Raw genomic sequence first — 18,628 nt, 5'->3', positions numbered from 1 at the left:
ATGCATAAGTAAATTCCTACAGTTAAATGTCTCAGAAAAAGTCAGTTTACCTCATCACAGCACACACATCTCCAGTCAAGTTCCTCCGACAAGCAGTGCTAGTTAAATACTCTTGAGGGTTTAGGCGATACGTGTCGATCATAAAATTTCGATATGCCAAGTATCTAAAAAGCAATGGCAAAATTCATAAGGTGGACACGTATCCTTTCAGAAACAATGTTACTTAGAAACTCAAAAATCTTCAGATTCCTTAAAAATACAACAACAAATTAAGAGCATAAAAAACAGTGATATTATATTGCGCATTTGAAGTTGAGTGAATTCAGAACCATGAATATGCAAAACAACTGTTTCTTAATGTATAGTAACAAGTAATCTAATGACATTAATGTGAAGTAACATAAATTCAAACTTGGTCATGGTGGTAGTTAACTGCAGCATTGGAAACTAACACGTGGTTACACAGGCTATCTGCCTACCACATAGCTATACTTTACTGTGTGCAGGGCACTGTTATAAGCAATGTATGTCTGACAACTGAATCCTCATAATCGCTCTATATTGCAGGTAGGGTCTGCTATCATCCCATTTATGGGTGAGGAAACAAACATTGAGTTGTTAGAGAATATGTCCTAGCCACAGGGTTGGTAACTGATGGAGCCAGAATTCAACACAGTCAGTGTGATGGCTCTTCAATCTACGCTCTCAACCTCTGCTGCCTATCACTTCTGTATTTCACACGTCAGGTGGATTTGGCTCTGCAAAGAGCTATGTAATTTCTCATGGCAGTTCTTTAAGGGAGATCATGGCTGGGCAATAAGTAGAATCCATGAGACCAAATTCAGAAAAGAACATACAAAAATGGAGAGAGAAATTGAGATTCTGTTACAGCAGATACTAAGGACTTCTGTCACAAAATATAGTACTTAAAAACAAGAGTGTTAAGGACTTTGAGACCTAGCAACAGTTCTTGGCACACAAGGAAAACAAAACTCAGGCAGCCAAGATCACACCACTGAACTCCAGCCTGCATGACGGAATGACTTTGTCTCAAAAAAAAAAAAAAAAAAAAAAAAAAGGTAACAGATTAATACCCTGATTAATACATGGGAGGATATTTACAGTATTGACAGGTATGTACTTATATAGAGGGACAAGGGTTCCAGAAGTAAATACTGATGAATCACCAGGGAAAGACAAGAAGTACTTCCTGCCAAACTTCTTCCTTCCAATAAGAGTTTTTCTATTTCCAATGCAAAAGCACAAAAATCCTTTATGCAATTAAGCTCAATTCACTTGCAGCTATATCATCATATCTCTCTTTTAATTAGCAGTCATACATCAGGAAGATAAAGATTCTACTTTCTCCTGGATGAACAGAAACAATCCAAAACATACATGCACACACAAGTTGAAAGTTGTTAGCACAGGCCGGGCTTGGTGGCTCACACCTGTAATCCTAGCATTTGGAGAGGCCGAGGCAAGTGGATCACTTGAGGTCAGGAGTTTGAGACCAGCCTGGCCAACATGGTGAAACCCAATCTCTACCAAAAATACAAAAATTAGCCAGGTGTGGTGGTGCATGCCTGCAGTCCCAGCTACTTGGGAGGCTGAGGCAGGAGAATAGCTTGAACCCAGGAGGCGGAGGCTGCAGTGAGCCGAGATTGCAACACTGCACTCCAGTCTGAGTGACAGAGCACGACTCTGTCTCAAAAAAAAAAAAAAAAAAGGAAGAAAGAAAAAGAAAGTTGTGAAGATAGACCTGAATTCATTATAGTAAAAATTGGTTTAAAATCCAAACTTTAACTCCAAGAGCTGATGTGCATATAGCTTAAGGTTTAGAAAGAAAAGAATACCCTAGGCAACATGGTGAAACCCCCGTCTCCACCAAAACATAAACAGATAGATAGATAAATAAATAAACATCAGCCAAGTGTGGTGACATGTGCCTGTAGTCCCAGCTACTCAAGAGGCTGAGATGGGAGGATCCTTTTGAGTCCACGAGGCAGAGATTTCTGTGAGCCAAGATCATAACACTGCACAACAGCCTGGGCAACAGAGTTAGACCCTGACTCAAAAAAACACCAAAAAAAACCCCCAAAAACAAAAATCAAAACTAGATACAATTTCCTTTGTACCATGGAACGCTATACAAATGAGATATGAACACTGTTCTGAAAGGAGTATTTGCAAACTTCCAAGAATCAGCAATAAGGAACTCAGGTGGATGCTTGAAGAGCCCCTACCGCACACAGGCAAATAAACAAGTTTTCTAAAACACTGGCCTCACATTTCTGGAGTCTTGGATTTGTTTTTTCCATTGAAGAACTCAGGAAGAGCACGCCGTTCAATCACATGAATACTGAAAAGAAGAAGAAGAAAAAAAGATTTAGGAGTCTTCTTTTTAAAAGAATAAAATCATTAAATATTCTAAGTAAAAGTGATAAATCCAAAACCTGAGTATTGCTTGCCAAAATTAATTGGCTTACACTAGTTTCTATGTATTAACAGCAACAAAAAAGTTAAGGAAAGCTTTCTCATTCTCACTCCCAAAACTTACCGTAGTTTTTCTATTCCCATAACCAAACTAAAAAACTACTATCGACACACTGAAAACTATACATTTTATTATTTTTTGGGATAATACATCATAACCAGATAAGAAGCCATAAGATATGAAGAATTCTTTGAAAAATGGTGACAAAAACAAAGCAGCTGGCATGGCATGACAACAAACTGATGAAACAAATGACCAGAGTAGAGACAATGAATTTGCTAGTCTCAGCTTCCAAGGCTGTTAACATAAGTGAGCCTTTGTCCAGCCCTCAGAAACACTGTGATAAATTAATAACTTTTTAGTTTTTAGTTTTGGTGGAGGTGCTGGGGAGACACATTAATTTTTCAAAAATTTCAGTATCAATTGCTTTTAATAGTATCACATAAGTACATTTTAACAATATATACAAATGCTAATAATTTTATGAAATGTTATAGGTCATAAGCAGAGATCAGGTAAAATGACCAGGCCTAACAGTAAAAAAAGAACCAACTGTATATCTAGCACAAAGTTTCTGCTGCTAATACAAGTGTGTATTTCTTCCTGATGACATTTTAGTTTCTCAGTGACTTTCCAGATATGCAACATGTAAGTAGTGGTTGCATGGCAAAGAGCAAATCAATGGTCTGGGAATATAATTCAAACTATTCACTCTTTGAGTATTTGGTAACATTTAAATTAAATTGGATTTGTAGGGTCAAATACTATAAATACAATGAATTACCTGCAAACTTCTAGAAAATTTCTAAGATGAATTAATGCTATATAAATATATATAATCACTTTTAAAAGAATAACCATAAGGAACTAATTACATAATTCTAACTCCTAATGTTTTCATTGTTACAGGTTAAGCCCACTTTTAAAAAAATTCTGTATCATAACTAATATTTCTATTATCTAACTGCATGTAATGTGACATGCAAAGATGATGAGGCAAATGAAAACGTTTCTGTAAACTATAATCTTACTATTTACTGTAATGATGTTTCCATTTTCTAATTTTATTTAATTTTTAATTAAAAAGAAAATCACACACACTTTTTTTTTTTTTTGAGACAGTGTCTCATCCTGGGTAGCACGGTGAAACCCCGTCTCTACTAAAACGACAAAAAATTAGCCGGGCATGGTGTTGGGTGTCTGTAGTCCCAGCTACTTGGGAGGCTGAGGCAGGAGAATGGTGTGAACCTGGGAGGCGGGGCTTGCAGTGAGCCGAGATCGCACCACTGCACTCCAGCCCGGGCATCAGAGCGAGACTCCGTCTCCAAAAAAAAAAAAAAAAAAAAAGAGAGAGAGAGAGAGAGAGAGAGAGACAGGGTCTCTCACTCCTGTCACCCAGACTGGAGTTCAGTGACAAGATCATAGCTAGCTCACTGTAACCTGGAACTCCTAAGCTCAGGCAATCTTTCTGCCCCAGCCTCCAGGATAGCTGGGACTACAGGCATGTACCATCACACCTGGTTAATTAAAACAATTTTTTTGTAGAGACGGGGTATCACTATGTTTGGGCTCAAGCGACCCACCAGCCTCAGCCTCCCAAAGTGCTGTGATTACAGACGAGAGCCATAGCACCAGCCCCCTTTATCTAATTTTAGAGAAAAAGAATGCCGGTTTTTCATGTGTGTCCTCTTAGGCCATTGTACTAACGAGTTTTAAAGTTTGTCAGTTTTAACAGAACAACTCACTATTTTGGAATAATTAAAACAGCAAAAATATCTAAAGATAGAATATGTTTTTTAAAAGTAATTTACTGTTTACTATTTAGTATGTCATATATTAATAATTGTTTATGAAATAAAAATTGGTCAGTTGACAAAAAACATTAAAAATACATAAACATAATTTTGTGAGCCAAAAGCAAAATTGTGAATGTTTAAAAATTCTGACTGTTAAACACACAATTGCAAATGATAACAAGACTGAGATATTTCCAAATGTTTAAAAATAATTAAAGATAGTAACAAATGTAGTGAAGACTGATGTTCAAAGAGATATGTACTTACTCTGTTCCACGTTATATTTACTGAAAACATTCAGAAATAACATTCGGGTTTTTTGTGTGTTTGTTTTTTTTGAGACAGAGTCTCGCTCTGTCACCCAGGCTAGAGTGCAGTGGCGCAATCTCGGCTTACTGCAAGCTCCAACCTCCCGGGTTCACGCCATTCTCCTGCCTCAGCCTCCTGAGTAGCTGAGAATACAGGCAGGCACCCACCACCACGCCTGGCTCATTTTCTTTTTTTGTATTTTTACTAGAGACGGGGTTTCACCGTGTTAGCCAGGATGGTCTCAATCTCCTGACCTTGTGATCTGCCTGCCTTGGCCTCCAAAAGTGCTGGGATTGCAGGTGTGAGCCATCGCATCCGGCCTATTCAGTTGGTTTTAAATGTACTCAGGGAAGTCTCAATATTTGAGCCATAGAAAGATGTCAGACAAAAATAAGGCATATCAAGTGGTTCAGTGACTATATTCTTTTAAATTGTCTTCAAAAAGACTTCTGGACATACATGGATTTTAAAAATCACATTCATCCTTTAAAAATAACATGGTAATCATTGAGAGCAGGCAAAAGGTAAAAAAAGTACCCCAAGATTGGCCGGACACAGTGACTCACACCTGTAATCCCAGCACTTTGGGAGGCCAAGGTGGGTGGATCACCTGAGGTCAGGAGTTCGAGACCAGCCTGGTGGTGAGCTGAGATTGCGCCACTGCACTCCAGCCTGGGCGACAGAGCAAGACTGTCTCAAAAAAAAAAAAAAAAAAAAAAACCAAGATTTTGAGTAATGGCAACATCAGTAATGTAAACAACTTTCGCTGTAAAGGTACCTTAAAGATGCTAACATCTATTTGGAGTGGTAAGTTCTGGTACTTATATTTTAAAAAACAACAACAACAAACAGATGAGGCACAGACAAACAAAAATCATTCTAATATGAAATAGTCACATCTCGTAAGCAATCAATAAAAAAGACAGTACTCCAGTTACATCCAACTATGCTCGAAGCATGCCACAGTGCTTGCTGTAAAAATCGGAGATGATGCTAAGGAGGTCTGTTTTCTGAAACTTTTTTACATGCCAGGATTTATATTTTAAAAGCCTCCTGATGTTAAAATATTTCCTATTAAAGCTATTACTGGGTAGTAATTTTTTTTTTTTTGGAGACAGAGTATTGCTCTTGTCACCCAGGCTGGAGTACAATGGCTTGATCTCAGCTCAATGCAACCTCTGCCTCCTGGGTTCAAGCGATTCTCCTGCCTCAGCCTCCCAAGTAGCTGGGATTAAAGGCACCCACTACCACACCTGGCTAATTTTTTTGTATTTTTAATAGAGACAGGGTTTTGCCATTTTGGCCAGGCTATTCTTGAACTCCTGACCTCAGGTGATCTGCCCACCTTGGCCTCCCAAATTGCTGGGATTACAGGCATAAGCCACCATGCTGGGTGATTTTTTTCCTTTATATAAAGTAGTCCCTTCATATCTGTGGAGTTTGTGTTCCAAGACCCCCAATGGATGCCTGAAACTGTGGACAGGGCCATTAAGTTTTTTCCTACGTATACATATAAACACACACACATACCTATGATAAAGTTTAATTTATAAATTAGACACAGGACTAGATTAACAAAAACCAATAATAAAAAAGAACAATTATAACAATTTATTATACACAACTTCATGAATAGAAGATTTGTTCTTATCATAGATCTTAGCAAGCTCAGCACACAATTTTTTTTAAGTCGGAAACATTCACCTTTTCACTTAAAGGAAGCACTTTACACATTCACTTTGGCGTATCTGAACTATCACCATCACTACTTCTATGCATTGCGGCCACTGTTAACTAAAATAGAGGTTCCTTGAACAGAAGCACTGAAATCCCTTGACAGCTAGTCTAATAACTGATACGAATACTAAATGACTAACAGGTGGGTAGCATGTACAGTGTGTCTACATTGAAAAAAAGGATGATTCATACTCCTGGCATGAAACTGCAAGATTTCATACCACTACTCAGAATAATACACAATTTAAAACTTATGAATTGTTTACTTCTGAAACTTTTCAGTTAGTATTTTTAATCTAGAGTTAATTTCAAGGAACTAAAAACTTTTTATAATAATTTAAAACATTTTATACTGCTACTCAAGTATTTGCTTGTCTGAATTATACCTGATTCTAAATGAGTTAGATTCAAGCTTACAAAATTTTACAAACCTAAATTACAACAAAATCTAGTTTCAATCCCTGAATTGTTTTTTCTTTAAAAAAAAAACAAAAAACAAAAAACATTCAAGCCAGGCGCGGTGGCTCACGTCTGTAAATCCAGCACTTTGGGAGGCTGAGGTAGGTGGATCACGGGGTCAGGAGTTCAAAACCACCCTGGCCAAGATGGTGAAACCCATCTCTACTAAAAATACAAAAATTAGCCTGGCACGGTGGTGGGCACCTGTAATCCCAGCTACTCGGGAGGCTGAAGCAAGAGAATCACTTGAACCCGGGAGGCAGAGGTTGCAGTGAGCCAAGATCATACCACTGCATTCTAGCCAGGGTGACAGAGCAAGACTCTGTCTCAACAACAACAAAACAAACAAACAAACAAACACAAACACATTCCAAAGGTAAAAATCACTTTCCATCTCCCTTCATCCAAAGTGACAGTAATTTCTGATGAGGAACATGGGCAGAAAGGCACAACCTGATTTCAAGGAAAGTTCTTGTACTGCTCAGTATCATGCTCACAGACGGAAGTGGTCCACTCACCAGTTATAATCAAACCATGATGCATAACTAGGAATAATAATGTGATTGGTCTGCTCTGTCACATTATCTTCCCCAGGGTCAACTGATCGACTCTGATCACCTTTGGCAGGATCTTCATCTTCCTATAGAAAAGAAGACAAAGTTCAAAGAAAGAAGGAACTACAGAGATACATATATATAACATCTCTCACACTTCAGTTGTTAGGTTAAATAAAATGAAGCTCCTTGATTCGATCAGATATCCAAAAAACAAATTTCAAGTAAAAATAACCTTTCACAGTATTTAAGGTACAAGGTAGACAGCTGACAGATAAGGTTTTGTTGCTCATTTATGATGATGAGGGAATCAATGCAGAGAAGGTAGGTCTCTCATAGTAAGATTAACAAGTTGATTGAAGAAAGTCTGTTTCAACGCACAGGACTTCAGACTAAATAAATAACTCATAACCTAGATCTTGTTCCATAATAGCTTGCTTCTTCCTTGTCCAGTTTTACTTAATCTGAAGTAAATGTTTACTTCATACACATTTTTATCGCATACATTTAAATATATTTTAAATATGTTTTTTGATATTGAAATGTTTTCCAATTTTCTCTCTGTGGTGATTTTATTATTTGTAACCTTATGAAATTATTTTCTATTAAGAAACCAAATTATGGGCTGGGCAAGGTGTCTCACGCCTGTAATTCCAACACTTGGGAGGCTGAGCCAGGAGGATCACTTGAGACCAAAGGATCAGGACCAGCCTGGGCGACATAGTCAGACTTTGTCTCTACTAAAAATTTAGAAATTAGCTGGACATAGTGGTACGGCATGTAGTAGTCCCAGCTACTTGAGAGGCTGAAGTCAGGAAGATTGCTCGAGCATGGGAGGTCAAGGCTACAGTGAGCTGTGTTTCCACCACTGCCCTGCACCCCAGTCTAGGCAAGACCTTGCCTCAAAAAAAATAAGCAAAAACCCAAATTTTGAATGTTTTCTTTTACAATGCTTCCACAATTTAATTTCTACTTTTCATTTAATTCAACCTAAATTTCCTGTTATAGTATTTGAAGTGACGATCTAGTGTTACTACCTATAACAGTTTCTATAAGAATAGTAAAAAGGAATAAATTTAAAGCACCAAAGACTCTAGTTATTACTTAAATGATATTGAATACAAATGTGATAATAACAATGACAAGGGTAACAAATTTTATTTCCCAAATCACAGAAGCTAGCAAAAAATATTCTCAATGTTGACCCGTCTTTATTTTGGCTTTAGTTAATACATTTTTGTGTTATAGACTTTACAAATCATTTAGGACACAAAAAATTTCCCTTATTCAGAAAAAACAGGAAGAGGCTGGCATTGCAATTAACGAAGGCCGACAGTATAAGTTTTAATGACCTCAATCAGAAAACAACAACGAAGATGACGTTGTGGGAGACAGCTTTAGAGACACTACCTCTAATCCTTTTAAGATATATAAATGACTAGTATATGGCTTCAAATTCTCTTATCTTTGGCATTAAAATGAAGGAATTTGACTTTCCTTTTTAGCTGGGACCATAGGCAGGTGCCACCACACCAAGCTAATTTTTTAAGTTTTTGTTGACGCAGTGTATCCTTGAGTTGTGCTGGCTGGTTTTGAACTCCTGGGCTAAAAGTGATTCTCCCACCTGGGCCTCTCAAAGAACTAGGATTACAGATGTGAGCCACTGCACTCAGCGCTTTTTATTAAAAAAAAGAGTGCCTTGCATTGTCGCCCAGGCTAGAGCACAGTGGCAGGATTTTAGCTCATGCCAGCACAGAATTCCTAACCTCAAGCAATCCTCCCATCTTGGCTTTCCAAAATGCTGACGTCATCGGTGCCAATCTCTGTTTACTCTAAGTAACGACATATTTCTGCACAGGTAATGTTCATTAATAAGTGGCTCTTTGACTAAATAACTGATTTTTTTTTAAATCATAAGAACAATACAGGTGAAGAGTCATGAGAAAAGAGTTTGTTGAAATACTTTTCCAGAAATCCTGTCATGCATATGTTCATCCTTGAATGTATACAACAATGATAAGGATCATCTTAGGGAATTTCTTTGCAAGTGAAAAAAAAAAAGATCTATATTCAGCAAGTTAAGGAAATTATTTCAACAAGATTGGGGGTTAATCACACAGTCAAACATGATAGCCTGAGTAAACAAGACGCCTTTATTTTTAAGAAGTTAAATCCTACCTTAAATCTAACATGTTCCAAAAGCATAATGATTGAGGTATCTCTACAGCAGAATTCATAAAGTAGGAAGTGGCTCACAATAAGGCTCAAGAAAGGTCAAAGTATGATTCAAAGTCTACACATATCAATAGAAATGGCAGTGAGAAAAATCAAGACAACATATGGCCCCTGCTCATCTGCACTGTTGGATAACGTCTGAAATACTATGGTCGGCACTGAACATTACCTTGCAACCAGGGGAGTATGAAACTAGAAATTACAGCACATGAGGGACACTAGCAGGGAGGATGAAAATTTCCTCTAAGTAAAATCTTGGGGTCCAAGAAAGTCAAGTATTTTGCCGAGCGCAGTAGTTGACACCTGTAATGCCATCACTTTGGGAGGCTGAGGCGGACAGATTGCTTGAGCCCAGGAGTTCGCAACCAGCCTGGGCAACATAAAAAACTCCATCTCTACAAAAAATAAAAAAATTAGTTGGGTGTAGTGGTGCACACAAGTAGTCTCAGCTACTCGGGAGGCTGAGGTGGGAGGGGGATCACCTGAGCCCAAGAGGTCAAGGTTACAGTAAGCCGATAGCCTGTCTCAAAACAAAAAACAAAAACACCTTCCAGAAATGGTTCTTATGTTGTATTTGTTTTCCTTGGGGGAAAAAAAAATCAAAAACCAGACGGGCTTCATAGTCCAAAAATTGGGTTATGTCCAATTCAGTGCTTCTACTGCTCGGTACACAGGACCCTTAGAGAAGCTCTCTCACACCAGGCTTAACTGAATTGTTACCTTTCCTCCTGCTGTGACTGTTTCTTCATCCTGCTCATCTGCAAAACCAAAACACACAATTCATTTTAAAAACAGGTAAATGTTCTTTGGGTTATTTGGAAAATTAATGGTCTAAGAACTGATACTAGACAGAGAAAAGGAATGAAATAGAGCATTATTAAAGCAAAATCACTCTGAATAATTCACTAAATTAGAATTTTACACAGAAGCACAGAGGTAATTAGAAATTCAAAGCAAAGATCATTAAAAATTTCAAACAGTGGGGAATTTATAATTAATTACTACTTGAGCTAATATCATAGTTATGATCTTAATAACAGATACAGGACTTGATTACGATTCTTGTCTCCTGAGTTTTGCTAAAATAACAACATTTTGGGTTTCAGAAGAAGTGAGTAAAGAATGATGAGTAAAAAAAAGGGTGATAACCAATCCCTTCCTAATCTTAGTAAGGCAATGCCTTCTGAGGATAGAGGGCTTATCATGAAATAAAGCCCAGGTAAAATTTATAAACTAGACAGTTGATTTCCACAGTGAAAAGTAAAACTGCCAGTACAGAATAGGAAAGAGGTAGAATTAAAGAACAAATTACATTATTATATGCCTGTAATATTTAAGCTTTTTATCACTACTGTGACCGCTGGCACTCAGTAAGGCATGATGAAGTTCAAAAAGAACATGGGATGCTTGGGTGCAGCAGTGCACATCTACAGTTCCAGATACTCTGGAGACTGAAGTGGGAGACTCACTCCAGGCAAGGAGTCAAAGTCCAGGCTGGGCAATAGAGCAAGATCTTGTCTCTTATTTAAAAAAAAAAAGAAAAGAAAAGAAAAGAAAAAGGGTTGGGTGCAGTCGCTCACACCTATAATACTAACACTTCTGGTGGCTGGTATGGGATACAGCAAAAATAAACAGAAATTTATCAGATTTTGAAAAATGCTATACAAAGAATAAACATAAATATATTAGAGAGGAAGTGGGTAGGTGGACACTTCAGAGCAAGTCAAGTGGTGTCTCTGAAAAGGTGGCCTTTAAGCTGAAATGTTAAGAGATGAGAAAGATAAGGTAATTATTCCACAAAAAGGGAGAAACCAAATCAAAGCGCCTCCAGTTGGACTGACTTGGTAACTTCACAAAACAGAAAGCCACTATGAACATGAATAAAGGCTGAGCAAAATAGACAAACCACAACAGCAAGTGCAGTGATACAAAGCATTGGCAGGAAAGTAAGACAGACCAGGACCCAAATCGGGGTTCTGCAAAATATTTGGAAAGAGGTTACTGAACCTCTTTAAATCTCCATTTCCTCATCAATAAAACAAAACAGTTTAACAGTGAAACGCCAACACACGTAGAACAAGACCTGACAACTACTCATGCCACCCAGAGATGGACACAGTGGCTTAATGTGTGAGTTAGTCACAAATACTTGCTAACAAGGAATAGGTGATTCTGGATGTGAAATCATATGGTATTAATTACCAGTAGGAGTTCTGCAGCTCTCTGCATAGTGACTATTTTTATCTAGGAAGTAACTAACAGAAAGAAATCTAGGTAAGGCTGCCAAAAACAAACACTTGATTCGTTGGACAATGGTAAACCATAGGATAACCAACCTCTTACTAGAAACTATTAGTTTGACTTAATAATCTCTCCCACTACTCAAATTACACATTTTTAGTCTGACGAATTTCATTCCCCAAAGTAGTCTTGGTACTCAATGGAAACACACTTCTGATAATATTAAATTAGCTGATCCCTAATATTAATAATATCCCTAATATTATTGAATGGTAATATTCAATAAATGTTCTCTTCCTTTCAGATGTCAGAAAATATGCTCCACATCAAACACCTAAATCTCCTTCAGAGACCTAAAGAACGAAAGAAAGACCTATATTTGATGAGGTAGCATATAAGGCAGAATATAGAGCAGTTAAAACAACAGCTCTGGTCAGGCATGGTGGCTCACGCCTGTAATCCCAGCACCTTGGGAAGCCGAGGTGGGTGGGTCGCCTGAGGTCAGAATTTCAAGACCAATCTGGCCAACATGGTGAAACCGTGTCTCTACTAAAAATACAAAAATTAGCCAGGAGTGGTGGCAGGCGCCTGTAATCCCAGCTACTTGGGAGGCTGAGGTAGGAGAATTGCTTGAACCTGGGAAGTGGAGGTTGCAGTGAGCCAAGATCACACTATTGCACTCCAGCCTGGGTGACAAGAGCGAGACTTTGTCTCAAAACAAAAAACAAAAAACAAAATACAACAGCTCTGAGAACAAAAATTTAGTTGATGGATAACTCTCCAAAATACCCACTCATATCTGCCATCAATAATAACTGTAATTGCCAGGCAGGAAAGCTCACGCCTGTAATCCCAGCACTTTGGGAGGCTGAGGTGGGTGGATCACCTGAGGTCAGGAGTTCGAGATCAGCCTGGCCAACCAGGTGAAACCCCATCTCTACTAATAATACAAAAATTAGCCGGGCGTGGTGGCACGTGCCTCTAGTCCCAGATACTCAGGGGGCTGAGGCAGGAGAACTGCTTGAACCCGGAAGAAGGAGGTTGCACTAAGCCAAGGTCGTGCCACTGCACTCCAGCCTGGGTAACAGACCGAGACTCCGTCTCAAAAAATAATAATGACTGCAATTTATTCAAATACAGAATTCCTTAATTAGAAGACAGAATTGACATCTCATTTTCGAAAAAAGATCTTGAAAATCCCTTTCACGTTTAAAATTCCGTAAAGTCAAAAATTTAGTATATACTGAAAACATCAGGTTCTCCTTTACAAGTGAAGAAAAGAAATCAAGCCTAATGTCTCATCTACAACTCTCCAGAACAAAGATGTTTAAAACTACCCCTATTTAATTTTTAAGGAGAACAAGTGATTATACTCTTTTCTATTCTCCTGCAAAATCACTCAAGAATTATACCTTACTTGTGAAAATGTACTCTAAGACTAGGAAATACTAGGAAAGGATGATGTCATTCTCATTTTATACTGCTTAGAAACTTTAATTTGGCTTACAAAGTATTAACACTCCACAGATTTTTGTTCTAACAATACAATATCAATTTGCATACTGTTACAAAAACAACTCCTTCAGTGACATTTGAAAAAGTACTTTAATTAGAACTATTTCGTTAAAACTCATATTCTTATTCAATTATATTATTACCACCTTCGCTAGTCTGTAGAAAAATATTATGCTCCAAGAGGGGGAGATCACTAAGAATGGCAACAATGGATCACAGGAAATTAACTTTCCTACAACGGTAGCAAACCAAATCATAACGGCACTAAGAACAAGCCACAGCTAATATCCTGTAGTGGTTAAGCACAAGTCTCGCTTAAGAAAGGAGTATCGGCCAGTCACGGTGGCTCACGCCTGTAATCCCAGCACTTTGGGAGGCCGAGACAGGCAGATCACGAGGTCAGGAGTTCAAGACAGGCCTGACCAACATGGTGAAACCCCGTCCCCCATCTCTACTAAGAGTACAAAAATTAGCTGGGCGTGGTGGCGCGAGCCTGTAATCCTAGCTACTCAGGAGGCTGAGACAGGAGAATCACTTAAACCCAGGAGGCAGAGGTTGCAGTGAGCCCTGGGTGACAGAGCAAGATTCCGTCTCAAAAAAAAAAAAAAAGAAAAGAAAAGAAAAGGAGTGTTATCAAGCTGGGCATGGTGGTGAGTGCCTATAATCGGAACTACTTGGAAGACTAAGGTAGGAAAATCGCTGGAGCCCAGAAGTTTAAAGCTGTAGTGAGCTATATTACACCACTACACTCCAGCCTGACCAACAGAACAAGACCCTGTCTCTAAAAAACAGATAAAAATAAAGAATAGACTATCAAAGGAGATGACATATTCAAGACAGAAAGCACAGACCAGTGTACAGATTTTAGGTGCTTACCTAGATCCGCTACAGTTCCTCCTTTAACAGGTGTATTTTCACTATCTTTCTTTAGGTTCACTAGAAAAAGAAAAAAAAGAGTCACGTTTATGTGGGAAAGTTGTACTTCTTTTTAGAAAGAAAACAGAATAGGACACGATTAAACGACATGCATCTCACTACAACTGCAACACCATTCAATACACTTTCAGGTAAAAATCATAAGCCCAGCTATGATATATTTAACAGACTATATTCTAATTACCCAAGCACCATGTATTTTCATCATAAAAGTAAACAATACAAAATACTCAACAAAACATGAAAATAATCTTTCAATCCCTTCCACAAAAGTTTTTTTAATTAAAGTTTATGATGCATTTGTTTTGATTCTCACTTCTAATCCATTCATTCTTTTAAAAAAATTAAGGAAGAACTAATACCTTTTTAGTTTGTTTTGAGACAGGGACGCAGTCTGTCGCCCAGACTTGAGTGCAGTGGTGCGATCATGGCTAACTGCAGCCTTGACCTCCCTGGCTCAAGCGATCCTTTGATCTCAGGCTCCCAAGTAACTGGGACTATGGGCGCATGCCACCACCACACCTAGTTAATTTTTGTATTTTTTATAGAAACATGGTTTCGCCATGTTGCCCAGGCTGGTCTCGAACTCCTGAGCTCATGCAATCCACTCGCATCAACCTCCCAAAATGCCGGGATCGCCGGGCGCGGTGGCTCACGCTTGTAATCCCAGCACTTTGGGAGGCCAAGGTGGGCGGATCACGAGGTCAGGAGATCGAGACCACGGTGAAACCCCGTCTCTACTAAAAATACAAAAAATTAGCCGGGCGTGGTGGCGGGCGCCTGTAGTCCCAGCTACTCGGAGAGGCTGAGGCAGGAGAATGGCGTGAACCCGGGAGGCGGAGCTTGCAGTGAGCCGAGATTGCGCCACTGCACTCCAGCCTGGGCGACAGAGCGAGACTCCGTCTCAAGAAAAAAAAAAAAAAAAATGCCGGGATCACAGACATGAGCCACTGCATCCAGCCAAACGAATATCTTTTATACATCCATATGGATGTCAAAATATATCCTGAGGGTTTTTTAACTCTATGTAAATGTTATCAATACTGTGCTTAGTTCTTAGCACTGACCTTCTTTCCATGTAAGAACTTTGAATTATATTACATTTCTTTCATTTTTACAAGTCCACTGTGTCCATAGGTGGACTGTAAGTTAACCAGCCCTACACTGATGGAAACCATGTTTATTTTGAATATTTCACCGTTCAAAAACATTCTTTTGTAATTATCTTTGTGGGCGCATGTAATTATTTAAGATAAACTCTAAAAATAAAACACTGCAACTAGAGGTACACATTTTAAAATTTTAAAAACACAGCCAAGGCCAGGTGAGGTGGCTCATGCCTGTAATCCCAGAACTTTGGGAGGTTGAGGCAGGTGTATCACTTGAGGTCAGGAGTCTCAGACCAGCCTGGCCAACATGGTGAAATTTCGTCTATACTAAAATACAAAAACTAGCTGGGCATGGTGGTGCGCATCTGTAATCCCAGCTACTCAGGAGGCTAAGGCAAGAGAATCACTTGAACCCGGGAGGTGGAGGTTGCAATGAGCCGAGATTGCACCACTGCATTCCAGTCGACTCAGTCTCAAAAACAACAACAAAAAACCACAGCCAAATTGCGTTAAATGTCTTCATTAATTTATACTTTCATCAACAGCATTTGATAGTACTCATTCCTCAAAACCTTCACACTTTTCCATCTACGTTTTAGGTTTCGAAAATCTTATAGATGAAAATAGTGATTTGAAGAACTTGCATATCCTTAAGTGAGGCTGACCAGCTGTTCACACACTTCTTGGCCATGTATTTCTAACAAATTACCAATTTGACATAATCAACAGTAAATACTATGTAATTTAGTCTAAGGGGTTCAGATTCTTTTCACATTTTTAGGATTCTAGTCCTTTGTTAAATGGTAAATACTTTCTCCCCCCACAAAAAAAACCTGTTTAAAGTGCTAAATTTCCTACATTTTAACCTGTTAGGTAACAGTGATTCTAAACATATTTGATGAGCTAAACACATAGTAACGGAAAAAAATGTGTGCCCACAAAATTCGTATGTTGAAACCCAACTGTAGTGTCCTGGTATTTAGAAATGAGGCCTTTGGAAAATAATTAAGTCAGGAGGATAGGCCCCTCAAGAATGGGATTAATGCCCTTATAACTGGGTGTAGTGGCTCATGCCTGTAAGTCCTAGCTAGCAGGGATGCTGAGGCACAAGAAATGCTTGAGCCTAGGAGGTGAAGGCTGCAGTGAGTTATGACCACATAGCTGTATTCCAGTCTGGGTGACAATGCAAGTATGCACTTTAAAATAATTAATTTAATGTTATGTGAAGTATATCTCAATTAAAACAATGCTATATTATGCATAAAATCATACACTGGAAAACTGAATGCCTGTTTTCTACTTCACCCTCAGCATTTGTCCCTGTAGTGGTTGAATAAAAGTTACTTTGTCATCCAGGCGCAGTGGCACATGCTTGTAATCTCAGAACTTTGGAAGGACAAGGCAGGCAGATCACCTAAGGTCAGGAGTTCAAGACAAGCCTGGCCAACATGGTGAAACCTTGTCTCTACTAAAAATACAAAAAATAGTAGGGCATGGTGGAAGGCACCTGTAATCCCAGCTACTAGGGAGGCTGAAGCAGAAGAATCACATGAACCCGGCGGAGGTTGCAGTGAGCAGAGATTGTGCCAATGCACTCCGGCCTGGGCAACAGGGCCAAATCTTGTCTCAAAAAAAAAAAAAAGTCAGACGCAGCGTGGCTCACACCTATAATCCCAGCGCCTTAGGCGGTTGAGGTGGGCAGATCACTTGAGGTCAGGAGTTCAAGACCAGCCTGGGCAACACACTGAAACCCTATCTCTAATAAAAATACGAAAATCAGCCAGACACAGTGGTGCACATTTGTAATCCCAGCTACTCGGGAGGCTGAGGCATGAGAATCACTTGAACTCAAGAGGTGGAGATTGCAGTGAGCCGAGATTATGCCACGGCACTACAGCCTCGGTGACTGAGCAAGACGCCGTCTCAAAAAAAAGGGGGGGGGGGGGGCAGGCGAGGTGGCTCATGCCTGTAATCCTAGCACTTTGGGAGGCCGAGGCGGGTGGATCACCTGAGATCAGAAGTTCGAGACCAGCCTGGCCAATATGGCAAAACCCCATCTCTACTAAAAATACAAAAAAAATTAGCCAAGCATGGTAGCGGGCGCCTATAATCTCAGCTACTCGGGAGGCTGAGGCAGGACAATCACTAGAATCCTGGGGGCTGAGGTTGCAGCGAACTGAGATTGCACCACTGCACTCCAACCTGCGCAACAGAGTGAGATTCTGTCTCAGAAACAAAACAAAACAAAAAAACAAAACAAAACATAAACAAATTTATACAACACTAGACTCAAAAACTGCACAACACATGTCCTTTTCAGGTAGTACAAGCAAAGGTTCACCAAAATAGACTATATGCTGTGTAATAAAACAAGTGTGAATAATTTTTTTTTTTTTTTTTGAAACAGAGCTTCACTCTTGTCGCCCAGGCTGGAGTGCAATGGCGCAATCTCAGCTCACTGCAACCTCTGCCTCCCGGGTTCAAGTGATTCTCCTGCCTCAGCCTCCTGAGTAGCTGGGATTACAGGCGCCCGCCACCACACCCGGCTAAATTTTTTTGTATTTTTAGTAGAGACAGGGTTTCACCATGTTGTCCAGGCTGGTCTTGAAATCTTGACCTCAGGTGATCCACCCGCCTTGACCTCCCAAAGTGCTGGGATTACACGCATGAGCCACTACGCCCAGCCAAGTGTGAATAAATTTCAAAAGACTAGATTTTCAGTGAATGATTTTGGGTTTTTCTGAATCGGGGTCTCACTCCTTAGCCCAGGCTGCAGTGCAGTGATGCAATCATGGCTCACTGAAGCCTCAATGTCCTTGGTTTCCAGCAATCCTCTCACTGAATAGCTAGGACTACAGGGAAAGGCCACCATGTCCAGCTCTGCCACAGATTTTAATTAGTAATTAACTACAAAATAAGCCAGACATGGTAGCTTGCAATTTGGGAGGCTGAGGAAGGCAGATTGCTTGAGCTCAGGAGTTTGAGACCAGCTTGGGCCATATGGCAAGACCGTGTCTCTATAATGAATAAAAATTAGGCAAACATGGTGGTGAGCACCTGTATCCCAGCTGAAACGAGAGGCTGAGGTGGGAGGATCACTTGAGTGAGCAGTGAGCCGTGACTGTGCCAATGCATTCCAGCCTGGGAGAAAGAGCGAGAGACCCTGACTTTTTTTTTTTTTTTTTTTTTTTTAGATGGAGTCTGGCTCTGTCGCCCAGGCTGGAGTGCCCTGGCGTGATC

General features: G+C 39.6%; 1 protein-coding gene across 6 annotated transcripts in view; it reads right to left on the bottom strand.

Annotated features, from left to right (window-relative positions):
• Window positions 1-18,628, bottom strand: part of SMARCC1 (SWI/SNF related, matrix associated, actin dependent regulator of chromatin subfamily c member 1) — a 203,364-nt gene that overhangs the window by 92,668 nt on the left and 92,068 nt on the right. For all 6 annotated transcript variants that reach the window (XM_055279147.2, XM_063609526.1, XM_063609529.1 and 3 more), the window contains 5 exons: window positions 14,220-14,279; window positions 10,308-10,345; window positions 7,317-7,438; window positions 2,291-2,362; window positions 51-164 (listed from right to left, as the gene is read on the bottom strand). In XM_055279147.2, coding sequence (XP_055135122.1) covers window positions 51-164; window positions 2,291-2,362; window positions 7,317-7,438; window positions 10,308-10,345; window positions 14,220-14,279 — 406 coding nt within the window. The remainder of the gene's footprint in view (window positions 1-50; window positions 165-2,290; window positions 2,363-7,316; window positions 7,439-10,307; window positions 10,346-14,219; window positions 14,280-18,628) is intronic.

This window comes from Symphalangus syndactylus, chromosome 1, assembly GCF_028878055.3.
Source record: "Symphalangus syndactylus isolate Jambi chromosome 1, NHGRI_mSymSyn1-v2.1_pri, whole genome shotgun sequence".
In the NCBI taxonomy this organism is placed as follows: domain Eukaryota; kingdom Metazoa; phylum Chordata; class Mammalia; order Primates; family Hylobatidae; genus Symphalangus; species Symphalangus syndactylus.
This window is presented reverse-complemented; position numbering and strand designations above follow the sequence as displayed.